This window comes from Bufo bufo, chromosome 3 (genome assembly GCF_905171765.1).
Source record: "Bufo bufo chromosome 3, aBufBuf1.1, whole genome shotgun sequence".
Classification (NCBI taxonomy): Eukaryota; Metazoa; Chordata; class Amphibia; order Anura; family Bufonidae; genus Bufo; species Bufo bufo.
In genome coordinates, this window is record NC_053391.1 from 353,080,018 (window position 1) to 353,107,974 (window position 27,957).

At 46.9% G+C, this 27,957-nt stretch overlaps 1 protein-coding gene across 4 annotated transcripts in view; it reads right to left on the reverse strand.

Annotated features, from left to right (window-relative positions):
* The window catches only part of NIPAL3 (NIPA like domain containing 3), a 48,669-nt gene extending 29,794 nt beyond the window's left edge, over window positions 1-18,875 (reverse strand). For 2 of the 4 annotated variants that reach the window (XM_040424494.1, XM_040424492.1), the window contains exons 1-3: window positions 18,816-18,875; window positions 16,362-16,587; window positions 6,533-6,601 (exon numbers count right to left, since the gene is read on the reverse strand). In XM_040424494.1, the coding sequence (XP_040280428.1) occupies window positions 6,533-6,601; window positions 16,362-16,451 (159 nt within the window). In that variant the 5' untranslated portion in view covers window positions 16,452-16,587; window positions 18,816-18,875. The other 2 variants (XM_040424490.1, XM_040424491.1) reach the window with 2 other exon arrangements.
* Window positions 18,876-27,957: the final 9,082 nt, after the last annotated feature.

The following is a 27,957-nucleotide window of genomic DNA, read 5'->3' on the forward strand; positions in this document are numbered from 1 at the left end:
CACTGCGAGTTCTGCCCGCTTCTCCTCCCTATTTGCTACTCCGTCTCTCTCTCTGAACTCCCCTCCTCTTCCTCTCTTGTGGGCACCCACGTGACGTCCGTGGACACGTCATCGTCACCTTCACCACCACTGACATTAGAGATCTCGGATCAGGCAGCAACAATGGAGACCACCCTCCGTGGGCTGATCTGGGTACTGTCGTCAGACCGCTGGGTGGCGGCCGTTGCTACCTCCCCTTCCTCATCCGATGCCAAGAATGGCTGCGCATCGTTAAGGTCTGGAAATGGATGGGAAAATAATTTCTCTGACTCAAGTGGAGGGGCTATGGTGGTGGTGGTGTCTTTGGGGGTGCACACAGCAGAGAGTGAGGAGGGTGCTGATACAGAGGATGAGGAGGGTGCAGAAGCAGAAGGCTGAGTGAGCCACCCAACCAACTCTGGTGCGTCCTTTGATGTAATCGCACACACCTTCTCCATCTTCCCACTTAGGCTCCGTCCTGGTGCACCTGCCGGCCCCTACCACCCCTGTGGAATGGCCTGCTTCTTCCTCTGCCTGTCATTTTCAAAATGACCCCGTGACAAAGTCCCTATTGAAGAGCAGTATTTGTGGCAGCCGGTGTATCGCAGGCCTCAATCAATATTTGGTGGAAGCAGTTATATCAATACCCTGCATCAGTATTTTGTGGAAATAGGTATATAGAACCCAATAACGAGTATTTGCTGGAAGAGTGTATATTAAACTCCATAATCAATATTTGGTGGAAGCTGGTGTATCACACCCCTCAATCAATATTTTGTGGAAGCAGGTATATCACACCTCTAAATCAGTATTTTGGCGGCAACAGGTATATCACACCAGTTGCAATTAGTTATTCCAATAGCATTTGTCCCTCTATATAGCTGCGGTATCTCAGCAGAACCGCTCACAACTGATGCACAATACAAATGCACTAGAATATAGTTTCTGTGTTGGAAGGTATATTATAAGTATATCACACCCCTCTGAATGTCACACCTATCGATAGCGCACCTACAATTGCAAGAAAAAGTATGTGAACCCTTTGGAATGATATGGATTTCTGCACAAATTGGTCATAAAATGTGATCTGATCTTCATCTAAGTCACAACAATAGACAATCACAGCATGAAAAGGGTTACAGCCAGCTCACCTCAGCGTCCTGCACATCGGTGCACGGAGCGGACTCAAGCCAGTCCCAGTTGCAAATGAAGAAAATAGAAGAAATGCTCCAGCACCACGATAAATGATGTAAAAAATCCCGGTCTTTATTAGCACCAAAAATTCAGGTGGATACAGCAGTCAAAGAATAACACTGGTGCCCCCCCGGTTACCCGGATCTACGCGTTTCGAACAGGTGTGTTCTTAGTCATGATCCAATAGACAATCACAGTCTGCTTAAACTAATAACACACAAAGAATGAAATGTTACCATGTTTTTATTGAACACACCATGTAAACATTCACAGTGCAGGTGGAAAAAGTATGTGAACCCTTGGATTTAATAACTGGTTGAACCTCCTTTGGCAGCAATAACTTCAACCAAACGTTTCCTGTAGTTGCAGATCAGACGTGCACAACGGTCAGGAGTAATTCTTGACCATTCCTCTTTACAGAACTGTTTCAGTTCAGCAATATTCTTGGGATGTCTGGTGTGAATGGCTTTCTTGGAGGTCATGCCACAGCATCTCAATCGGGTTGAGGTCAGGACTCTGACTGGGCCACTCCAGAAGGCGTATTTTCTTCTGTTTAAGCCATTCTGTTGTTGATTTACTTCTATGCTCTGGGTCGTTGTCCTGTTGCAACACCCATCTTCTGTTGAGCTTCAGCTGGTGGACAGATGGCCTTAAGTTCTCCTGCAAAATGTCTTGATAAACTTGGGAATTCATTTTTCCTTCGATGATAGCAATCCGTCCAGGCCCTGACGCAGCAAAGCAGCCCCAAACCATGATGCCCCCACCACCATACTTCACAGTTGGGATGAGGCTTTGATGTTGGTGTGCTGTGCCTCTTTTTCTCCACACATAGTGTTGTGTGTTTCTTCCAAACAACTCAACTTTGGTTTCATCTGTCCACAGAATATTTTGCCAGTACTGCTGTGGAACATCCAGGTGCTCTTGTGCAAACTGAAAACTTGCAACAATGTTTTTTTTGGACAGCAGTGGCTTCCTCTGTGGTATCCTCCGATGAAATCCATTCTTGTTTAGTGTTTTTTACGTATCGTAGATTCGCTAGCAGGGATGTTAGGATATGCCAGAGACTTTTGTAAGTCTTTAGCTGACACTGTAGGATTCTTCTTCACCTCATTGAGCAGTCTGCGCTGTGCTCTTGCAGTCATCTTTACAGGACAGCCACTCCTAGGGAGAGTAGCAGCAGTGCTGAACTTTCTCCATTTATAGACAATTTGTCTTACCGTGGATTGATGAACAGCAAGGCTTTTGGAGATACTTTTCTAACCCTTTCCAGCTTTATGCAAGTCAACAACTCTTAGGGCTGTTTCACACGAGCGGATGCCGTGCGTGGCATCCACTCCGTGAAAGAGTGCCAAGACCCGATGCAGACTGCAGAGGCACGGAGCATTAACATGACTGATAATGCTCCGTGCCTCTCTGTGACCTCTTTACTACAAAATCACAGTTGTCACTAGGGGTGGGCGATATGGCCTAAAATTTATATTGCGATATAATTTTAAGCATGTGCGATATGCGATATATATTGCGATATATTGTTTTCTATATTGGGGGGGGGGGGGTGTTTAAACTTTTTTTTTTTTTTTACTTTTTATTTAATAACTATTAGCCTCCTTAAGGGCTAGAACCCTTGTCATATTCACCCTAATAGAGCTCTATTAGGGTGAATAGGACTTTACACTCTCCCTGCTGCCCTGTGCTTTGTGCACACAACAGCAGGGAGCTGACCATGGCAGCCAGCCTCATGTGCCCCTCCAGCCTCTGATCTGCTCCCCCCCCCCCCCAGCCTCTGATCTGCTCCCCCCCCCAGCCTCTGATCTGCTCCCCCCCAGCCTCTGATCTGCTCCCCCCCCAGCCTCTGATCTGCTCCCCCCCCAGCCTCTGATCTGCCCCCCCCCCAGCCTCTGATCTGCCCCCCTATGGTAACTCAAACCCACCCCCCTCCCTCCCCAGTATTAATCATTGGTGGCAGTGGCCACAGGGTCCCCCTCCTCCCCCCCCTAGTTCATTGATGGCAGTGGGCAGTTCCGATCGGAGTCCCAGCAGTGTAATGCTGGGGCTCCGATCGGTTACCATAGCAGCCAGGACGCTACTGAAGTCCTGGCTGCGATGATATGTTAGTGAGCAGCATTATACTCACGTGCGCCGTGGCCGCCGGGCGCTTCTTCTTCTCATAGGTCTGTGCGGCGCATTGCTAATGCTATAAGCATTAGCAATGCGCCGCACAGACAGAAGAAGGAGCGACCGGCGGCCACGGCGCACGTGAGTATAATGCTGCTCACTAACATACCATGGCAGCCAGGACTTCAGTAGCGTCCTGGCTGCTATGGTAACCGATCGGAGCCCCAGCATTACACTGCTGGGACTCCGATCGGAACTGCCCACTGCCATCAATGAACTAGGGGGGGAGGAGGGGGACCCTGTGGGATATGGCCGGCCACAGTCCCTCCCCTCCTCCTCCTACTCTGTCCTCTCCTCATTGGTGTTCAGCGGCAGCCGCGCACAGTGGGGAGGGAGGGACTCCCTCCGACTCCCTCCACTGTGCCGGCTGGCGGGCTCAGGAGTAAATGGTGCGCGCAGAGAGCGCAATCATATCGCGGTCCAGCGATATGGCGAAAATCCATATCGTGGCCCAAATTTATATCGCATATCGCCTATACCGCCCACCCCTAGTTGTCACTGTGATTTGGTAGTAAAGAGATCACAGAGAGGCACGGAGCATTATCAGTCATGTTAATGCTCTGTGCCTCTGCAGTCTGCATCGGGTCTTGGCACTCTTTCACGGAGCGGATGCCACGCACGGCATCCGCTCGTGTGAAACAGCCCTTAATCGTAGGTCTTCTGAGAGCTCTTTTGTGCGAGACATCATTCACATCAGGCAATGCTTCTTGTGAAAAGCAAACCCAGAACTGGTGTGTGTTTTTTATAGGGCAGGGCAGCTGTAACCAACACCTCCAATCTCATCTCATTGATTGGACTCCAGTTGGCTGACACCTCACTAATTAGCTCTTGGAGAGGTCATTAGTCTAGGGGTTCGCATACTTTTTCCACCTGCACTGTGAATGTTTACATGGTATGTTCAATAGAAACATGGTAACATTTAATTCTTTGTGTGTTATTAGTTTAAGCAGACTGTGATTGTCTATTGTTGTGACTTAGATGAAGATCAGATCACATTTTATGACCAATTTGTGCAGAAATCCATATCATTTCAAAGGGTTCACATACTTTTTCTTGCAACTGTATACCAGTCCTTAAAAGGACTTTTGTGGCCCTATTAGCTAGCGTTTGGTGTCCCTAACAGTCTGCCCCTGCTCCACACAGCAACCTCTCACTACACTGGCAAAAAACAGAATGTAAAATGGCGGCCAGATCAGGTTTATTTATAAGGTAGGGGGTATGTCCATGTGCTGAAACGCTTGCAGCAATATTCTGTCTGCGACGGGAGCGCAACCAAACGGAACGGAATGCATTTTGGTGCGAGATCTTCAATCAAGATGGCGGTGGCTGGCTGGATGAGGCAAGTATGATTTTTTTCCATTTTTTTACTGCCATTCAGGGAAAAATCGATTCACTATCACGAAGCACGAGGAAATTCGGCTTTGTGGCAAATCGAATTTTGCCCGATATTCAGATTAAAGTCCACAGACAATTCTCATATAACCTTTCATGGATCATACAGCTATACCCCTGCAGTCACCAGATATTCAAACTTTTACTAAATGCTTTTAAAACACCCAACAAAGTGCAACAAAGTACATAGTAAATATCAAAATATACAATAAAAGTCAGTCCAGTACACCCATAGTTTGTTTCAGTCAGGTTTCTCTTGTGCAGGTCAGGTCCTGTGCCGTTCCATATTCCACTCTAGGTAATTAGCACACATACGTGGTTAAGGCCTCATGCACACGACAATATTATTTTTCAATGGGGCCCACGGAAATTGTGCAATGCACACTGTCGGTTTCTGTATTTTGCGGATCTTTGGTTTGTGGACTGCAAAATAAATATGGTCGTGTGCATGAGTCCTAAGAATGTCCTTATTAGACTCTGCATTCTCCCTGCCTGACAAGTAAGGCAATAACCATGAAAAGGGCACCTCACCCTATGTTGACCTGATATACCCTATCAAAGGGATCTGTAAGGGCTGTCATGCTTGCCTATAGTGTAGTAGAATATGGACCCGACCTGCACAAGAGAAACCGGACTGCAATAAATCCCACCACTGTGTGTGACCACTGCTGGATATATTGAATTTTATTTTACATCTTTTTTGGGTGTTAGGCCAGGATAGGCCATCAAAGTCAGATGGGCAGAGGGTCTGACAACCTCCGCCTCCAACCAGCTGTCCATTGTGTAGTGACTGAGCCGGTTAGCTCCTTCCACTAAACAGAGGACAAAGCTGTGTTGTTCCAGTGATGACTTCTGCAGAACAACCGATTGGTGAGGGTGTCAGGTATCAGACCCCATGCCCATATCCTGAGGAGAGGCCCTCAAATATAAAAAGTACCCGAAAACCCATTTAGAATCCGGCTACACGGCGAGTTTTCATGTAATGTATTTCAACGGTGTCGCTATGCGACTGCAACACGACTGTCCCAAAAAAAAAAAAAAAATCAATACAAGATTTGTCTGCGGCTGTCGCGTCACAGTTGTAACATGTAGCATGTCGCATAGCGACACCACTAAAATGCATTGTATCAAGCATCCCGCAACACGTGTTGCCACGTAGCCATACCCCTTTGTGTGTCACGTGACACACAGTGCCGTGTAGCCAGACTCTTAAAGGGGTTGTTCTGGGGTTTTCCTCAGGATAGGTCATCAATATCTGATCGGCGGGGGTCCGACACCCCTGCCTATCAGCTGTTTGTATAGGAAGCGGCGCTCCATGCAGTCGCTGCTCCCTCTTCATTACACTACGCGTCGTCTCCCTTGTAGTGTAATTACAGTGAATGGAGCAAATACTTGACAGGCAGTGTAATGAAGAGGAAGGAGCGCTGATCAAACAGCTGATCAGCCTGGGGTGTCGTGTGTCGGACCACCGCCGATCGGATATTGATAACCTATCCTAAGGATAGGTCATCGATATAAAACCCCCGCACAACCCCTTTAAGCTTTAATATCAGAATGTTAGTTGCTTGCAGTGATACACATACAAATTAGGGCCAATGTATTGATCTCTGGACTTCACCTCCACAATCATGTTCCCTACCACAAAGTATAGGGTCTTTAGAATATTTGCAGTCATTAACCTCCTAAATTCTTTCCAGAAAACTGCTGCTACTAAAGATCCATCCCTTCTTTTGTTATTCTGTGTATGTCTTACCTGCAAGTTGAGTCCAATACTAATAATAAGATGTCCGAATATAGCCAGTAGAGATCCAATAAGATTATCCTAAAAAACAGAATAGAGTCAAGTAGTTTGCGGTCCCCCCATTATACCTTCCATACAGCAGTCCACAGGCACCACATTACAGATGAGTAAAGCTGCAGTGTACATGAGGCGTCCTAGTGTACACCGCTCTATTGCCGTTTTATAAGTGCACAATTAATCTCGAATCAGCAAAGAGGAGGAATGGTGATCTACAACCGCTACTGGCAAGACGCCATTCCCAATATGAGCTAGGTTCTATTCGCCCACTGGCCTTCGGCTACTGTTAGCGAACGCCAGCCCCTCTTCATGCACACACATAAGGGGTAACTGGCATCCGGTTGCCCTTTTGGTTAAGTCTATTTAATCTTGGTATCTCCTATTCACCTAAAGAGTCCCGTTATTGGGGACAGAAATGTGTCATGTTGGGTACCGAGTGAGGGATATTTTAGGGCTATTCTGCCCATACTAGGGTCATCAGGGTCCAAATGGAGACTCCTTTATCAGGACGAGAGCTTTGTGGTAAGACAGGAAGGGCTTAACAGGTTCCAATACCCATATCATAGGGTTTGTTATGGGCAGTGCCTGATCTGCTGACCATCCTAACTGAAGGAGGATGGACTCCGACTCTGTCCTGGAACCATACACTACCATTCAGGTGGACTGATACCCATCCCATCAGAGAACCACAAGGCCACCGGTAAGAGCCGTTTTAATTTCAACGCTACTGCATATTAGCTGTTGACCTGCCATTTAAAGGGGTTGTCTCACTCCAGCAAATTGGATTTATCCTGTAGATAAAGTTAATACAAAGCACTTACTAATGTATTGTGATTCTCCATATTGCTTCCTTTGCTGACTAGATTCATTTTTCCATCACATTATAAACTGCTCCAGAGGTTACGACCACCCTGTAATCCAGCAGCGGTGGCTGTGCTTGCACACTATAGGAAAAAGAGCACTCCTGCAGCCTGGCAACCAGAGAAGCTGGCATCTTTTCCTATAGTGTGCAATCACGGCCACCGCTGATGGATTACAGGGTGGTTGTTACCCCTGGATACGAGCAGTGTATAATGTGATGGAAAATGATGATTACACTTACCGGTAATCGGATTTTCCTGACCCCACGACAGCACCACTGAGAGAGATGGCTCCGCCTCCAAGGACAGGAAACCTGTAGCATAAAAAAGGTGGAGCCACTCTCCCACCTCAGTGGGTTTACAGAGTATGAGAGGGACTCCCCTTTTGGTTAATACAATATCTAAATACTTTTTTTTTTTTTTTTTGCATATCACCACGTGAAATCTTAACACCAACCACCACCTTAGGGAGGGAATTATATGGGTGCTGTCGTGGGGTCAGGAAAATCCGATTACCGGTAAGTGTAATCATCATTTTTCCCCTCCCCCACGACAGCACCACTGAGAGAGATTTCATAGAAACTAAGGGTGGGTACCAACTTCTAACACCTTTGTACCGAAAAGGAGGTCAGATATAGAATCAAGTTGTAATCTATAGTGCCTATAAAAGGTAGATGGAGAAGCCCAGGTGGCAGCTCTACAAATCTGATCAACTGACACACTGGACCTTTCTGCCCAGGAGGTAGACACCGCTCTGGTAGAGTGAGCCTTCAAGGATAGTGGAGGAGAAACCCCAGAACAAGAGTATGCTAGAGAAATCAGCTCTCGAATCCATCTAGCGATGGTACTCTTAGAGGCAGCATTACCTCTCCTAACCCCTGCATGTAGGATCAACAAAGATGAGGACTTTCTCCAGTCCCTGGATCTTTCTAGGTACTGGATCAGGCACCTTCTTACATCTAGGAGATGCCATTTCTTTTCATCCTCATTCTTTGGATCTGGAAAAAAAACTGGGAGAACTATCTCCTGTAATCTGTTGGTCTTAGAAGGGACTTTAGGAACGAATTTTGGGTCTGGTCTTAACACTACCCTATCCTCTCGTATAGTCATAAACGGTGGATTAATGGACAGGGCCTGGATCTCACTAACTCTTCGTGCTGAAGTGAGGGCTATCAGAATCACCAGTTTTAGAGTTAGATTTTTTATGGAGCTATCCCCGATAGGCTCAAATGGATGACAAGTTAAGGCTTTCAGAACTAAATTCAGATCCCAGGGAGGAAACCTAGGCCCCCTCACTGGAACAATCCTATCTACTGCCCTGAAAAATCTGACTATCCAGGGATCCATGGCCAGACTTCTACCACTTAATCCCGAGAGGGCTGAAACTTGAACATTTAGGGTGCTTTTCGCTAAACCTAAGGTTAATCCCTGTTGTAAAAATTCCAACACCTGTCTAGTGGAAATCCTTTCTGGCCAAACATTAATGTCGAGGCCTGCAAAGGATAAGAATTTTTTCCAAATTCTAGCATAAATCGTGTTGGTCACTTTTTTCCTGCTTTTCAGAATTGTGGAAACGAGAGCCTCTGAAAAACCTTCCTTGATTAAGTGTGCCCTTTCAATCTCCAAGCAGTGAGATGCAGGGACTCTACCTCCGGATGCATTACTGGGCCCTGCCTTAGGAGATTCGAGATCTCGTGGAGAACCCAAGGTTCCACTACTGACATGGACCTGAGGAGGGAGAACCATGCCCTCTTTGGCCAAAAGGGGGCGACCACTATCATGTCCGACCTCTCCTCTCTGATTTTCCTGAGCACCCTGGGAAGGAGCTGAAGAGGGGGAAAGGCATACCCTAGATGAAACTTCCATTCCAAAAGGAAGGCATCCACCCCAACCGGAGATTCGTAAGGGTTGAGAGAGCAAAATTTCTCCACCTGCCTGTTCTCTCTGGTGGCAAAGAGGTCTATTTCTGGGACCCCCCATAATCTTACAATTTTTGCAAATATCAAGGAATCTAGAGACCATTCTCCCTGTCTTAGTCGGTGGCGACTCAGAAAGTCGGCCTGGACATTCTCCCTTCCTCTTATATGAAGAGCGGATATGTGTGTCACCTGACTTCTTATCTCCCAAAATAACAACTCTGTCTCCCTCATTAAAGATCGGGATCTCGTACCTCCCTGCCGGTTCAGGTATGCCACTACCGTCCTGTTGTCTGACATGATCCTGACATGCTGGTGATGAATCTCTGGAAGGGCTGCTCTTAGGGCCAATAACACTGCTCTCAACTCCTTTCTGTTTGAAGAGAATAGTCTCTGTAACGGGGACCACCTTCCCTGCCTTAACTGATCTTGGAAGTGTGCCCCCCACCCCCATGGGCTGGCATCTGTCTTAATGACTACCGGATCTGGGTAATTCCATGGGATACCCTGATCTAAATTCTTTACCTCCAACCACCAGCTGAGGGAGATAAGAGTCCTCCTGCACAGAATCATCTGGGAGTCCAAGGTAATCTCCTTCCGTCCAGTTACCTCCAAAATATTCTCCTGCAACTGTCTTGAATGGAACTGTGCCCACTGGACCGCTGGTATACAAGCTGTCATCAAGCCTAGTAGAGACATGGCTTTCCGGACCGACATTCCCGGATTTTTCTGAGCTTTCCGGGCCTCGTTCCGAATCTTCTCTATTTTCTCTACTGGAAGAAAGGTCCTCTGTCGCAGGGAATCTAGCTGCAATCCCAAAAAGGTCTGTACCGTGCTGGGTTCTAATCTGGATTTTTTCATATTGATCATCCACCCCAGATGCTCTAGAATCCGAATCACTCTCCGGACAGATTTCTGACACTTCTCTCGTGATTCTGCTATTATTAAAAAGTCGTCTAGATACGGCAGGAAAAGAATATCCTCCTTGCGGATAAATGAGGCCACTTCTGCCATTACCTTGGTGAAGGTTCTTGGTGCGCTTGATAGTCCGAAAGGCATAGCCTGGAACTGTAGATGTCTGGTCTTGCCGTTCCTGACTACCGCCACCCTCAGGAATTTCTGAAAGAAAGGATGCACCGGAATATGCAGATATGCATCTTTTAGGTCTAACACTGCCATGAAACACCCTTGGAAGACTAAATGAATTGCCGATTTTATGGTCTCCATTTAGAATTTTTTTATGACTAGGGATTTGTTTAATTGTCTTAAATTTATTATAGTCCGAAATGAACCGTCCGGTTTTTTCACCAAAAACAGAGTCGAGTAAAAACCTCTCCCCCACTCCATTTCTGGTACTGGTATCAACACCTTTTTGACTATTAATTGATCTACCTCTTCTGTCAATCTTTTGGATTCCCTGGTGACCACAAATCTTTGTGGGTAATGTCTCTTGAATTGCAGTCTTAAACCTTCCTTCATAATATTTGTGACCCAAATACCTGCTATATCCTTCCAGGCAGGAAGGAAGAATCTTAATCTCCCCCCTACCTGTAGTCTGGCGTCATTTTTTGGACATCTTATCCTTCTGGGAGGAGGAGTTCCCGAACATAAAGCCCCTACCTCCTGACCCCCTGGGTCTGGTGAACTGATCCCTGTCTCCTGACTGTCTTCTTCCCTGAAATTTTGATGCATTCCGAAAGGGACGCCTGTAGGGTCTAAACTGTGAAAAAGAGGATTCCTGTGGCATCCTCTTTTTCCTATCCGCTGCTTTCTCTAGGAGAGCATCCAGCTCTGGGCCAAACAGGAATTGACCCTGACAGGGAATACTACATAAGCGCTGCTTAGAAGCCATGTCTCCTCCCCTCCAGTTCTTCAGCCATAAAGCTCTACGGCCTGAATTAGAGATGGAAGCAGACCTGGCTGATAAACGAACCGCCTCAACCGAGGCGTCGGATAAAAAATCCGCCGCCTTCTGTAAGGTGGGTAAAGAAGCTAGAATTTGTTCCCTAGGACACTTGTCCCTTAGCTGTCCTTCTAGTCTTTCAAGCCAGATGGCTAATGACCTAGCTGTGACCGTTGCGGCTATGTTGGGCCTGAAGGAAGCCGTAGATGCCTCCCATGTATTTTTAAGGCAAGAGTCTATTTTTTTATCTAATGGATCCTTCAAAAACCCCATATCTTCGAATGGTAGGGAAGATCTTCTAGACACCTTGGATATTGCCACATCTAATTTGGGCGCCTTGTCCCAGGACGTAGTGGCCTCTTCCTCAAAAGGGTATTTTCTTTTAAAATTTTTACTTATGAACGCCTTTCTGTCAGGTTTTTTCCATTCCTTATCTATTAGGGCTGATATGCTTTTATGTAAGGGAAAACATCTCTTTTTCTTTTCCCGTAGTCCCTCAAAAACTGTATCGGCCATGGATATGTCCTCTCTGACGTCTTCCAATTCCAAAGTAGCTCTAATGGTCTTCAGAAGTTTTTCTGTATCCGTTACTGGAAACAGAAATTTTTTCTCTTTCTCGTCTTCTGATAAGGATGAATCTTCAGACTCTTCATCCTTATCCTCCTCACTATCATCTACTGACTCCACCTCTGAATCTACTCTTTCCGCTGCTTTTTTAGGTTTTTTTGATGTTTTAAGGGACTCCTTAACCTCCGATCTAATGAGTGCTCTAATACCCTTCATAAAATTCGGGGACTCTTCTGCCAGTGTTCTGTCAATACATTCCTGGCATAATTTTTTAGAATAAGATGAGGACAAGGGGCATCTACATAGTGCGCATTCCTTATTCTTTCTCTTTGATGCGACCTTTTTAGGTGGTACCTAAGAAATGACAGCAGATACAAAGAACACCATCAGTATTTATATCAACCGTTGCCTCTTACCCCCTCAGAAGATCCTATACCGGCATCTGCTTTTCCGCGTCCACTTCTTCTGACCTCTTGTCCTCCTCCATAATATACCTAGAGGCATAGAGGTTTTTAGGAAAAATATGAAGCAGGGAACAGCACCTCTCCTTGGAGAGTTCCACATGTTCCCTGGGAGCTTTCTTGTGCCAGAAGTCACCAACCTGGTCCGGATGCAGAGTGCTTTCTGAAAGGAAAAATGACTAGCAGCCCAGCGTTAGGAGAAATCTCTGCAGGTTCAATAGTGCCTGCCAACACTGAGAACGCTGCACCGCCTGGTCTCCCCTTTTATTTCCGGTCACCTGACCGGAACTTGTATCTGGAACGCACGTCTCACCTCTGTGACGTCATTCCGCGACTTCCGGTTCCTGCTCCGGTGCGTTCCACTGCTCCTGCGTCGGCAGTCTGCAGCACACACGTGCGCACCCGGAACTATCGCCCTCTGGCGTGTTCCATGCGAGCCGCTCGTGCGGCCCCACGCGGTCTCACTCCTTTGAGGGACCGGTGTCCTCAGCCTCGGGAATGAAGAATCGGCCCCGGACCGACCTCCATCGTCCCTAAACAGACCCGGCACCCGGTCTCAGGCTGGTAAGACCCATGACTCTCTAGGCTTTCCTAGGACTTCCAAGCCATGGGCCTCCTAGAAATAAAAACTACAAGTCTCCTGCTCCAGGGACAGGAAACCTCACTGAGGTGGGAGAGTGGCTCCACCTTTTTTATGCTACAGGTTTCCTGTCCTTGGAGGCGGAGCCATCTCTCTCAGTGGTGCTGTCGTGGGGGAGGGGAAAAAATGAATCAAGCCGGCAAAGGAGGCAATATGGACAATCACATCCCATTAGTAAGTGCCTTGTATTACCTTTCTCTACATGATAAATTAGTTTGCTGAAGTGACACAACCCCTTTAATTACTGGTATGCAGCATAATTGCTCTGTACTCAACTTGGGAGTATTTCCAGTTTTTTGGGTTTTCTTTTTTTGTGCTGCTGGTGTATGATAAAGGTGTGGGGTGGTGACTATGCCTCAGTATTAATGATACTAGTAAAGGTTCTGTTTTATATGACCGTTCCTCCTCTTTGGCGATTTAGTCTTGTGTGGTGTGGGGGCAATGAGAACACGATCTGGTGTTACTGGGGTTCCCTATTTGTGTAAAACAATTCATCCTGAGTTGCCATCCCCATATATACGTACCTAGAAGTGGTTATCCAGGAGGTGACTACTGAGGACCTATCATCAGGATAAGGCATCAATATCTGATCGGCGGGGGTTCGACACAATGCCAATCAGCTGTTTCAGGGTGGGTCTGCCGCTGACTTCAGTGGGAGCAGCGCTGCAGTAACCAGCTCCGTCCACTACACGATGGACGGAGCTGTGTAGTTCTGGTGGTGGACTGCCGAGGGTGAGGGACCGCCACCGATCAGATATTGATGGTCTATCCTGTGATAGGCCATCATTAAAAAAATCCTGGAAATACCTTTAAGGAGAAGCAAATGGATTCAAAATGATTGTGCGCATGGCAGGTGCAGCAGGGATCCATGCAAACAGTCATTTAGTTGCTGGAGGCGTATGATGATGACAACATATTTAACCTGAAGCACAGGCTGGATTTGTTTACAAGATAATTCACGAGGAGAAGCGATAGATATGGGGATGTTTGGATCACATATCATCCCAAAACTGTTTGATCTTCTTAGTAATGCTGCCGGATCGAGTGATGTGAATAGGACATGAACTATCCAGCTCACACGTTGCATTTTGATGCAGGTTTCTAGAACTAGGAATAAATCCAAAATTAGAGACTCAAAACCTGCAAGTATACATACCCCCCTCCCCAATTAAGCTCCACTTCTGTTTTTGGCTAAAAGACTGCATCAAAACTGCAAAGTGTGAATCAGACCTAACAGCAATGACAAACACAAATCCAGCCAAATCAATACAAGAGGGGAAAGTAAAGGGGTTTTCCAAGATTCTGATATGGGTCCTCAATATCACACTGGTGGGGGTCCGACACCTGTTTGAAGGGGCCGTGGCGCTCACCATCCAGAGATGTCATGTTCCTTGGTCACATGCCCTAGGCCAGTGGTGGCGAACCTATGGCACAGGTGCCAGAGGCGGCACCCAGAGCCCTCTCTGTGGGCACCCACTCCCTGGAAAAAGTCTGAGGTGTGCCAATATCCCTTAGGCTTTCCCTGCAATTCATCAGCGCAGGGCGCACTATGAACGGCACAGGCAGCGCACTGAATGCAGGCAGGCTATTATAGCTAAGTGATAACGTACATGGAAGATCTACTTTACTGGTATTTAGGTTACATTGCCGTGTTGGCCCTTTGGGATAAATAAGTGGCATTGGGTTGCAGTTTGGGCACTCGGTCTCCAAACGGTTCACCATCACTGCTCTAGGCGCAGCTCAGTCCCATTGAAGTGAATAGGAATGAGCTGCAATACCAATGAACACCGCTGTGCTTAGTAAGCTATGAAAAGGCTGTGGTGCTCCGCAGAGCGCTGAAGCCCCCTCAAACAGCTGATTGGAGGAGGTCAGAACCCCGCTGACGTGAAGGATAGGTCATCAATGTCAGAATCTCAAAACATCCCTTTAAAGAGATGAACCCAGAAATAAGCCCTTCTTCATCCATTTAGCCGAGTGGAGCATTGGAGCGTTTCATGCTCCGGCACTCCCCCTTGCCCTGTGCTCTATGGGGCAGATCCGGTGACGTACCTCGCTTTTAATGGGCATGCTAGGCGGAGGTTTCCACCTAGCAGTGAGGCCAGTGACGTTCCTTTAAGAAAAACTGTATGAAGGCACATAGGCCGAGTTCACATCAGCAAAAAAATACAGTAAATCCACATGTCCTACTACATGCAGCTTTGGTGATTGATTTCTGGTGAAAAGAATAATAAAAAGGTTACCAGAACCGTGACATTTAAAGGGGTTCTGTCATCAGATTTGTCACAATAAAACAGTCTTCCTTCTCCCTAGGTGCCCACATTCTTGAGAAAATTGAGGTTTGGTAATATGCAAATGAGCCCTTAGGAGCAAAGATGGCAGTGCTGTTCGTTGCACCTCATTGCTCTCAGAGGCTATGCTCCCTGCCATTTATGCCGCACCCAACACTGACTGACAACGACTGGGCAATGAGGTACGACAGCACCGCCCTTGTAACCCTAGGGGCTCATTGGCATATTATACAAAAACATACATTTTCTCAAGAATGCGGGTACCTAGGAAGACGGGACCAAGACTATGATGTTCAACTGTCAAGCGCATGTCTCAGGTGAGACGGTTTTATGGCGACAAGTCTAATGACAGAACCCCCTTTTAAGATCATGTGATTAAGGTCAGATTTTTTTCCAATAAAACATACAAAAGCCATGCTAGGATGTACCCAGACTGGTGCAGAATTGTATGTAACCTAACATACATGCCCTGTGTGAACCAGGCCTACGTGAAACAGTCATGAAGGTAGGAAGGCCACAGACCTAGGAGCTTTCACTACAATAGACAGAGGAGGGGTTTAAATTGGGGACCGGAGTTTGATCAGATTAGGATTATTTATTTTATTTCGTAATCGGATGCATCGTTTTTGAAGAGGACAGAAGATGGCATAAGGTGGAGGCAGACAAACTGGGGGTCATTTATCAAGGGACTTACGACCATCTTTGTCACAAAAAAAGTTACAAGTCCCTTGTTTACTCGGCCTTGTGACCATATTTAGTCGCGTGGCTGGTTTTTACACGGTGTTCGACAGACGGGGACATGCCGGGGCCGAATCTTATGGCAGATTAAGGGTGAATCTAAGTCCGGCGTAAATAGCTGTTTTTGGTAAATGACCCCCAATGATCCCAGTGCTTACACACATTAGTTGCATCATCCCGTGAGCCAGGAGCCCTTGGCACTCATGAGCTGTGGGCTTATCCTCTCCACCCCACCGATTGATGGCTTCCTCCCTACTACCTTGCATGGGGAGGAAGCTGTCCATCCGTGGTGAAAAGGCAGGGTGGGGCCCCCGGATGCACATGCTTACAATCAGGGGTCTGTCACTACTTTGTGCTGAGGGTAACAGACCCCCCTTAATATGCATGCATTATAAATACTATGCCACTTACCTTGTATGAGAAGTGATATCCAGTAGGTGTTCCCGCAGTGGTCGATGGTAGTTTCTCCAGCTGAATGGAGGGGACAGTAGCTTTCTCCATTTTCTTCTTTAGTTTCTTCCTTGTCTATTGCATCTTCAGATCCTGTCTTAGAATATAGATTCCAGCCCTCAAGCACAAGGACCTCTGCAGCCTTTTCATCATATGTTCTCCTTCATTTATAGAAATATAACGTGGCCTAAAAGGTGAACAGATTCATAGTATATTATCCATTTCCCTTACTTTCAGAAATCTCCATGAAACTGCTTCCATGTAATACAGCTGTACCACCGTATGCCTCCGATTTAGGGTCCATTCACATGATCGGAAGTGTTTTGCGGTCCGCAAATTGTGGATGCGCAAAACACGGGTACCGGCCGTGTGTGTTCCACATTTTGTGAAACGCACATGGCCGGCCCTATGATAGAAATGCCTATTCTTGTCTGCGATTGCGGACAAGAATAGGCATTTCTATCTGTTTTTGTGGGGCTGCGGAACGGAACTACGGATGTGGACAGCACACGGTGAAATGAATGGGTATGCACCCGTTCTGCGATGGGGACCCAGAGATACGTGAATGGACCCTAATACCCAGGAACACATCCAGAGGCTGTACATTCTGCCATGTTCCATCGCGTGGTGTATTAGTTATTCTGCCTTCGAAGCATTGTTCTGAGGGAGAATACACCACCTCACAAAGCCACATATGGGTCTCTAATACAGATCTGTAGCGACCCCCAGAATTTGCAAGTCCCTGGGTTATCTTCTTAAAACCTCATGCACACGGCTGTATCCGTTTTGTGGATCCGCAAAATACGGATACGGTCTGTGTGCATCCCGCAATTTCTGCAGGAACCACTGTAAAAAAAAAAAAAAAGCCTATTTTTGTCCACAAAATGGACAAGAATAGATTCTATAATTTGCGGCTCAGCCGCACGGATGACTAATTTTTTTGCGGACCCATAGAAATGTATGGATCCATGCGCAATCAGACAAGGATACAAAATGACTGCGTCCATGTGCAATCAGACAAGGATACAAAATACGAAATGACTGCGTCCATGTGCAATTGGACACGGATTCAAAATATGAAATGAACGGGTCCACGCGCAGGACACAGATTAAAAATACGAAATGAACAGGTCCATGCGCAGGACACAGATTAAAAATACGAAATGAACGGGTCCATGTGCAATCAGACACAGATACAAAATATGAAATGAACGGGTCCATGTGCAATCAGACACAGATACAAAATATGAAATGAACGGGTCCATGTGCAATCAGACACAGATACAAAATATGAAATGAACGGGTCCATGTGCAGGACACAGATACAAAATACGGTAGTGTGTAGGAGGACCTGTTGATATTCTTGGCCATTTTGTAGACAAGGATTTGCTTTATTTACATTGGGTCCCGAGGAAAATGTGAGATGCACATGGACTGAATCCATATTTGGCGGATCCCTGCAGGAGGCCCAAAGAAAAGGGACTGCCCAGTGACCCTGCCTGTATACCTTAGAAGTGCCACAGCCCGATCATGAGATTATAAATCCATAGGATGCTGTGAGTTCAGGTCAGATAATCCGACCGCCATCATACATCCCATGGATACCATGACCGGCACACGGGGCATGTGGCTCTGGCCTTAGGCCCGGTGCAGAGCTGTCAATCACCCCGCCGTTCTTCCAGAATTCAGCTGCTCATATTGCAAACATCAGCAGAATAATAAACCAGAAGGACGTCATATAAAGGATTTAGGAAAAGCAAATATCGGCCATGTTACAGTAATGAGTACAGTACTGATTCACATTGGGGGATTGGAGCCATTAATGGATATGTGGCCTATAGTTAGTTGCGGGCCGGCGCGGGCCCCTAAGGACTCTATGGAAGCGCTGGCCCTGCTTACTAGAGCGGCGGCGCAGCATGAGGGGCGCCGCCAGCCACTTAACCAGTTTTTTTTTTATTTTTTAAACCGCACGGTTCCGGCGCCCCCTGCTAAATTGCGCCCTAGGCGGCTGCCTAGGTCGCCTTACAGGTGGCGCCGGTCCTGTAGTTATGGCCCTTCACCCCCGACCATATGAATATCTAATGACACTGAGTAGATCTTCATCTGAAGCGCCTGTCCTTACTATATGGTTGTCAATATGTTAAGTATTAATAATGGGAGTAATAGGGGAACACCACCCTGCGTATGTTAGTGCACTGCCATAGTATGGCTTCCCCCTGCATACTGTTTTGGTGTCCCATTTCCCCACTGACCTCCTGCCATACCTGGCCAATGTACCGCATATCACGCAAGTTTCACCGGTTTTCGTCATTCAGGACAGCGCCCACCCTTACTGCAGCCCCTTACACCCCTCACCGGCTCCACAGATATTGTAGTCAGCGCATATAGTTATCACACTCCATACGTGCCGCTCACCTGTTCCCTTCCTGCGGCTGGTACGGTATTCTCCAGCACACTCCTATGGCTTTCTTCCGATTGGATATTGGGATTGTCACTCATTTTTGCTAGTGGAATGCTATTGGTTAGTGAGCGGGCAGAGGCCGCGCTATTGGTGCAGAATAGTCAATGGGCGGGGAGGAGTTCCAGGAAGTAGCAGCAGGGAGTGGAGCGGGCGATTTTCTGGCCAAACTAGTCACGCCGTGACGTCATCAGTGTAATAAATGGAAACATTACTGTGTAGGCTAATGAGCGCGAAGCTGCGGGGGTCACGTGGTCAGGTGACGGGAGAACAACCCGCGTTATATTATGGGATGACGAGTGTGTTGTGTTCTGCGGGTGTGTCGGTGGATGGGGCGGGGTGGGAGTGAACTGGTTAAGTGGTAGCTAAGCAACCGCTGTATACAGTTCTGCCGCCATGTGGCTACTGAGATTGGGCAGCACGGAGAGCAAGGCAAGTATCCTGCCGCAGAAGTATGGGGTCGTCTGGAACTATGGGGTGGTGGGTGGGCTGCATTATATATTTCTATTAGTAATCAGTGATCTCACTGGTGTGCAACGGAAGCTCACCTCCCAATGGTCCCTCTTTTGGAACCAAGTCCCTCTTTGATCCTTAAATGTCCCTCTTTTTGACCTAAGGCAGGGTGGATTTGATTTAAATCACTAGTCAGTAAGGCTTGATTTAAATCATAGTTTTCTACATAAAGACTAATTCTTGCTGGTATAACTTATAATATGCAAGTAGATGAAGATTTTTAGAATAACAACTTTTCATATTAGTTTGATTAGGTTGATTTTGCATTCATAGGTTTGTAGAAGTTCGGATTAAGGTATTTTTCTCAACGCTGTTCATGTTATAACATTTTTGCTGTGAAGAGGCATGTGATCTCTGCTGAGTCAAATTCAGTTTTGAGAACTGCAAAAGTAAACCAAGCATCTGTGATAATATCTTGTAGGCAGAGAACTGCCCAATAATCTTACAAAAACCTCTGTTAAAAGCATGACATTGTGAATGGACAAAGGGGGAAACTAACTCTTCTTAGGGAGAGAGCACCTTTATCAGTGTGAGCCGGAGACTTATAGGCCATAAATGCTCCTCTGGAATTCTGGGAGGAAAGAAAGGGATGCAAATGAGCTCTTAAGCTCTGCCTCTAATGCCACCAGATGTAAGGCAGCTATCCTATAAGTCAATATTCAGCTCTTAAAATAAGCCTTGAGACATGACTTGGATATTAAATAAGCCAGCACCTCATCTGCAGACAGCTGTTTTAGGCTGATTGACCCTCATCCGTGCAGAGCAGAGAGTACTGGCTTAACTGGGTAGGAGGACTGTGTCCGAAACAGCTGTCTGAAGATGGCTTATTTAAAGGGACTCTGTCACCACTTTCTAACCCCCCCTTTTAAAAGTATTGTTCTCTCCATGGCGCCCTTGTGATTACAAAGGTGTTGTTATAACATAAATTCGCCGTCTCGTTTTGATAAAAATACCTTTTATCTAACCTGTCAATCTTGTGGATAAGGTGCCCAGGGCGTTTCTGAAGGTCTGAAGCTGCCGCCGCCGCCGCCGTTGGTGCCCAGCTCCTCCCCTGATCCTTTCAGCGCCGCCTGAATGTAAAGAAATCCGCCTCCGGCTCTCGCTCAGTGCCCCCTCCTCCTTTTCAAAGATCCCGCGCGTGCGCACAGGCCTGTGCCTGATGCGCCCGTGTGGACATTTAGAATCAGCCTCATTGAGCGAAGTGCGCATGCGCGCACTTCGCTCAACCTCCTCATAAGAAGAGCACTTCAGCCAGCCACTCAGAGCCTGCCAAGCGCTGTATGGAGCCGCAGGCTCTGAGTGGCTGGCTACAGTGCTCGTCTTATGAGGCTGATTCTAAATGTCCGCACGGGCGCATCAGGCACAGGCCTGTGCGCACGCGCGGGATCTTTGAAAAGGAGGAGGGGGCACTGAGCGAGAGCCGGAGGCGGATTTCTTTACATTCAGGCGGCGCTGAAAGGATCAGGGGAGGAGCTGGGCACCAGCGGCGGCGGCGGCGGGCGGCAGCTTCAGAAACGCCCTGGGCACCTTATCCACAAGATTGACAGGTTAGATAAAAGGTATTTTTATCAAAACGAGACGGTGAATTTATGTTATAACAACACCTTTGTAATCACAAGGGCGCCATGGAGAGAACAATACTTTTAAAAGGGGGGGTTAGAAAGTGGTGACAGAGTCCCTTTAATATCCAAGTCATGTCTCAAGGCTTATTTTAAGAGCTGAACATTGACTTATAGGATAGATGCCTTACATCTGGTGGCATTAGAGGCAGAGCTTGTTAGAAGCTCATTTGCATTTCTTCCCTCCCATTGTGAATGGATTAATGGAATTTATTTACCCAAAAAATTAAACATATACAGCCTTAGGCCTATTTCACACGACCGTATGGCTTTTTCAGTGTTTTGCGGTCCGTTTTTCATGGATCCGTTGTTCCGTTTTTTGTTTCCGTTGTGTTTCTGTTCTGTTTTTCCGTTCCGTTTTTCCGTATTTTATATTTTATATTTTCCGTATTTTCCGTATTTTATATTTTATATTTTTATATTTTCCTACTTAAAAAAAATAAAAGCTTTGAAAAAATATACATTTTCAATTCATCACCATTTTCTGACAGCCATAACTTTTTTTATATATCCATCTACAGAGCTATGTAGAGATATGTACGACTTTTTGATCATGGAGAATCATGTATTTTTTTTTTTTTTCTGTTACTTGCGTTCACTGTGGCGGAAAAATATTTTTATATTTTGATAGTCTGGACATTTTGGGACGCAGAGATACCTGTTATGTTTATTTTTTTATTATTATTATTATTTTTTTATATGTAAACTAGGGAAAAGGTGGTGATTTGAATTTTTTTGTTATATTTTTGAAAACTTTTTTTACCTTTTTTTTTACCTTTTTTTTTTTTTTTAAAGTCCCCCTAAGGGGGCTTGAACATTCGGTCATCTGATCCCTACTCCCATAGACTGCTATGATTTACTCGGTAGCCTCTAGCAGGTTTGAGGCTACTACAGCAACTGAAGGATCTCAACGTGAGGTTGCCGTTTAGACCCTAAGAGCTCAGCGCTCCCAAAGAAAGCTGCCTCCGAAGCCATGGTCACAATTGACCTTGGAATCCAAGGGGTTAAATAATCGGGATCTGCATCATTGCCTATCTCAGTCATGGGACCCCTAACGATCTGATTTTGTTAGTCTCTCTTGAAGATAGACCATCAGTGTCAAAATTCTGGACAATCCATTTAAGGTACTGAAGGTACAAGGGGTCGTCATTGATGGTAGGTATGTGTCACCGAGGTTCCTGGCCTCTGTGAAGTAAGAGCCGGTATTTTCATGTGTCAGCGGCAGCTAATGCTCATTGACACTTTTGCTATTTAGTATGGCTGTAAATAGCTGATCCGGGACGGCTATTATTGGGAGTAGTCAAAGTACTGGGTGGGTGACTACTCCCCTTGTTCCAGGCTGAGTTTTGACAGCACCTGACTATCCTTAAAAAGGCAGCTGGGCTCAGTAGCCCTGTGTGTTGTGATCTGAGCCCTGTGCTGGGCTGAAAAGCTGAGACCTGTGTGTTGGGAGAGCAGGCCACCTAAAGCCTGTATTTAGCTAAACTGCTGGAGACAGAACTGCCGACAAGGTGACTTTTTTTTGCTATGCATGAACTTTCTACTCAGTGTGAAAAAACACCAACCTTGCAAAGAGTGTTTTTTGTTTGACCTTATGTGTGAATAAACACAGACATTTGAATTACGAACTTGTACTTTGCCTCTGTACTGCACCCGCTTATCCCAACTACCAGAGCGAATCCCCACAATTGGAGGAGGATGTGGGCAAGTGCAGTGAGGCTGGCGTGAAAGCCGAAATATTTTAGTTTTTCTGGGCACGGTTGTATTTCTTACATCAAACCAGCGAGATTACAACCCGTGTCCCTCGACAAAATGGAAACTGTCGTGAAAGCCCTCGTGGAGGCTAACTTTCAACAGCGGGAGGCTAATAAGCAGCAGCAGAAAACAAAACAGCTGCTGTTACAACATGTGATGGCTTTAAAAGCGACAGGAGCATTCCAGAGCGTCCACAATGCCCGAAAAGCGGCCCATGGAGCAATCCCTAAGATGACTCCCTCGGACAACGTTGAGACCTATCTGGCGGTGTTCAAAAAGGTGGCCGTGAGGGAGACACTACCCTGATATCAGTGGGCTGAGGTCGTCGCTCCGTTATTGGCATCCGGACCCCAGCATGTGTTTTTCGACTTACCAGATGATCAAGCGGCTGATTAAACAACAGTAAAGGGTGAGATTCTGGCAAGACTGGGGGTGAATGTATTAGTCCGGGCCCAGTGGGTGTATCAGTGGGAGTTTAACCCTGCTGAACCCTTGAGACCTCAGTATTATATTCTGTTACACCGGTTGCAAAAATGGCTGCAGCCTGATGTGCTGAGTTCCACTGCTATGCTGGACCATCTGTTAGCTGATGTATTCTGGAGGGCTTTGCCGAACCCTCTCCAGCACTGGATCGGCCAGGTGTCTCCTGGTAATGCCCTTTAGATGGTCAACCTGGTGGAGCACTACCGGGACTCTACAGGGGGGTTCTTTTGGGAGGGGGGCAGTCAAACCCGGGAAATCTCCACCCCAGACCCGGCGACTGGTGCCTAGGGTTGGGCGATATCAAAAATATTCAGACGATAACGATTTTAAGAAATTTATCGCGATAACGATATATATCGCGATAAATACCTGTATAAAAGAAAAAAACACAAGGAGACGTTACACTGTATGGGGGCAGCCACAAGGAGACGTTATACTGTATGGGGGCAGCCACAAGGAGACGTTATACTGTATGGGGGCAGCCACACGGAGACGTTATACTGTATGGGGGCAGCCACAAGGGGACGTTATACTGTATGGGGGCAGCCACAAGGTGACTTTATACTGTATGGGGGCAGCCACAAGGGGACGTTATACTGTATGGGGGCAGCCACAAGGGGACGTTATACTTTATGGGGGCAGCCACAAGGGGACGTTATACTTTATGGGGGCAGTCACAAGGGGACGTTATACTTTATGGGGGCAGCCACAAGGGGACGTTATACTTTATGGGGGCAGCCACAAGGGGACGTTATACTTTATGGGGGCAGCCACAAGGGGACGTTATACTTTATGGGGGCAGCCACAAAGGGACGTTTTTGAATCGGTCAGCGCACATGACCGCTTCGATGACGTCACAAAATACAGCGGTAATTAGGAAACAGCGATATCGCCATATCGCCGCTTTTTAATACCGCGGTATATCGTGAACACTGGTATATCGCCCAACCCTACTGGTGCCAGCAAAACCCGCCTGGGATATATCCCCTACAGACCTAGCTCCGATAGTCTGCTGGCGGTGTCAGGAGCCTGGCCACATAACGGCTGACTGTCCCCATCAGTGGGAACCCATGGATACTAACTATGGCTACTAGGGTTGTTGCGATACCATAAAAAAGTATTGCGATACTCGATACCACACGAAAAAAAAAAAATGCCACGTGCATTCAGCATTTTTAAAAAAAGCGAATCGTGCAGATTTTTTAAAATTTTAATAGTTTGGACTTTTCGGACGTGGCGATGTTTGTTTATTTATTTATTGTTTACCATATATACTCGAGTATAAGACGAGTTTTTTGGCACATATTTTTGTGCTCAAAAAGCCTCCTCGTCTTATACTCGAGTCTAGTCTAGCTCCGGTAATACAGGCAGTGCGGGGGGCGGCGCTCACTCACTGACGTCACGCGCATGCGCCGCCTAGTGGGAGAAGGCGCGTGACGTCAGTGAGTGAGCGCCGCTCCCCGCACTGCCTGTATTACCGGAGCAAAGACAAAGTAAGAATACTGCTGTGAGCGTCGGGGAGGGGGATCTGTGGATGGCACTGTAGGGGGATCTGTGTATGGCACTGTAGGGGGATCTGTGTATGGCACTGTAGGGGGATCTGTGTATGGCACTGTAGGGGGATCTGTGGATGGCACTGTAGGGAGATCTGTGGATGGCACTGTAGGGGGATCTGTGGATGGCACTGTAGGGGGATCTGTGGATGGCACTGTAGGGGGATCTGTGGATGGCACTGTAGGGGGATCTGTGGATGGCACTGTAGGGGGATCTGTGGATGGCACTGTAGGGGGATCTGTGGATGGCACTGTAGGGGGATCTGTGGATGGCACTGTAGGGGGATCTGTGGATGGCACTGTAGGGGGATCTGTGGATGGCACTGTAGGGGGATCTGTGGATGGCACTGTAGGGAGATCTGTGGATGGCACTGTAGGGAGATCTGTGGATGGCACTGTAGGGAGATCTGTGGATGGCACTGTAGGGGGATCTGTGGATGGCACTGTAGGGGGATCTGTGGATGGCACTGTAGGGGGATCTGTGGATGGCACTGTAGGGGGATCTGTGGATGGCACTGTAGGGGGATCTGTGGATGGCACTGTAGGGGGATCTGTGGATGGCACTGTAGGGGGATCTGTGGATGGCACTGTAGGGGGATCTGTGGATGGCACTGTAGGGGGATCTGTGGATGGCACTGTAGGGGGATCTGTGGATGGCACTGTAGGGGGATCTGTGGATGGCACTGTAGGGAGATCTGTGGATGGCACTGTAGGGGGATCTGTGGATGGCACTGTTTAGGGGGGAGATCTGTGGATGGCTCCCTGTATTTAATGCAGAGTGTGTGTGTATATAATGCACACACTCTGCATTAAATACAGGGAGTCACCCTCTTGCAGATGTGTGTATATAATGTAGAGTGTGTGCATTATATACACATACACTCTGCATTATAGCTGCATTTCCCACCCTAGTCTTATACTCGAGTCAATAATTTTTCCCATTTTTTTGGGGTAAAATTAGGGGCTCGGCTTATACTCGGGTCGGCTTATACTCGAGTATATACGGTATATATTTTATATGTAAAATTGAGAAAGGGGGCAGTGCTCCAGACTAAAAAAAAATACCTAGTAGCCATTGGCTCCTAAACTGAAAAATTTAGGAGCCAAATAAAATTTTTAGTCGCCAAATCGAAACCGAATCAAAATTTTGGTATCGTGACAACGCTACGCCGATCAGATTGGCCTAGGGTTGTTTCGATACCAAAATTTTGATTTGCTTTCGTCACCATAAAAAAGTATTGCGATACTTAATACCACACGGAAAAAAAAAAAACAACTAAAAAAGACGCGTGCATTTCGCATTTTATGAAACGTTCGGCCCATAATAGAACAGTCCTATCCTATTTTTTGGGGTGATAAGGTGACTAAAAAATGGCGAATCGCATGGTTTTTATTTATTTATTTCTGTTACAGCACTCACCGCATAGGAGATATTTTAAAATAATTTTATAGTTTGGACTTTTCGGACGCAGCGCTATGTAATATGTTTATTTATTTATTGTTTATATATTTTATATGTAAAATTGGAAAGGGGGGATTTAAACCTAATATTTTAGGGTACTTTCACACTAGCGTTTTTCTTTTTCGGCATAGAGTTCCGTCACAGGGGCTCTATACCGGAAAAGAACTGATCAGGCATATCCCCATGCATTCTGAATGGAGAGCAATCCGTTCAGGATTAGAGTTGTTGCGATACCAAATTTTTGATTCGGTTTCGATACCATGAAAAAGTATTGCGATACTCGATACCATTCGATACCACGCGAAAAAAATAAACAAAAAAAGCCACGTGCATTCCTCATTTTTAAAAATGGCGAATCGCGCAGTTTTTATTTTATTTTTTCTGTTCCGGCATTCACCACCTAGATTTTTTTTTTATATTTTAATAGTTTGGACTTTTCTGACGTGGCGATGTAATATGTTTATTTATATATTTTATATGTGAAATTGGGAAAAGGGGGGTGATTTATACTTCATATTTTAGTGTTTTTTTTTTTTCACTTTTTATTTAATAACTATTTCCCCCCTTAGGGGCTAGAACCTGGGATCTTTCATCCCTTTTCCTATTCACCCTGATAGATCTCTATCAGGGTGAATAGGACTCCACACTGTCCCTGCTGCTCTGTGCTTTGTGCACACAGCATCAGGGATGTTACCATGGCAACCAGGGCTTCTGTAGCGTCCTGGCTGCCATGGTAACCGATCGGAGCCCCAGGCTTACACAGCTGGGGCTCCGATCAGAAGCTGCCACTGCACCACCAATGAGGGGGAGTGGAGAGGTCCCTGTGGCCACTGCCACCAATGATTTTAATACTGGAGGGTTGAGAGGGGCCGGCGCACTGTGCCACCAATGATTTTAATGGGATGGGGGGATTGAGGGGGGGGGGGCACACTGCACCACCAATGATTTTACCCCTTTATACAGGAGGCGGGTACTAGCAGATCAGCGGCAGTTAACTGCCGCTGATCGCAGCTCCCTGTCAGGGGCAGGGTGCCGGCAATGCGATTCTGCTGCCGGCACCCGCCTCCTGTATGTGTTAAAGACTGACTACTGTATATGAGTCCAGACTTTCACTATTAGGCCACACAGAGCGGCGCCCAGCGATGTCTCAGCACTCACCATTTAGTCCTGGGCGCCGCTCCGTTCGCCCGCAGTGCCCCATTACTGTCTCCTCTCCTGCTCCACATGCTGCTGATTACTATCGGAGCGATGGGAGGAGACATCAGCTTCACTAGTGGGCGTTCCTTCTCCCTGGCTGTAGCGCTGTCCAATCGCAGCGCAGGGAAAAGGAACGCCCACTAGTGAAGCTGATGTCTCCTCCCATCGCTCCGATAGTAATCCTATCATTGGTGGCGCAGTGCGCCCGCCCCTCCTCCGCCCCTCTCTTCTCATTGCCGCCCCTCCTCCACCCCCTCTCTTCTCATTGCCGCCCCTCCTCCGCCCCTCTCTTCTCATTGGTGGCAGCGGCAGCAGCACAGGGGGGAGGGAGGACAGCTTCCTTCTCCCCGTGCTGCTGAGAGAGAACATGAGCGCACCGATAGCAGCGCGCTCATGTTCAGAGATACTAGACTGCGCAGAAGCGCAGCCCAGTATCGAAAAAACGGAAATCCCGGTATCGTATCGATACCGGGACAAAAGTATCGATTGGGTATCGAAATTTCGATACCCGCAACAA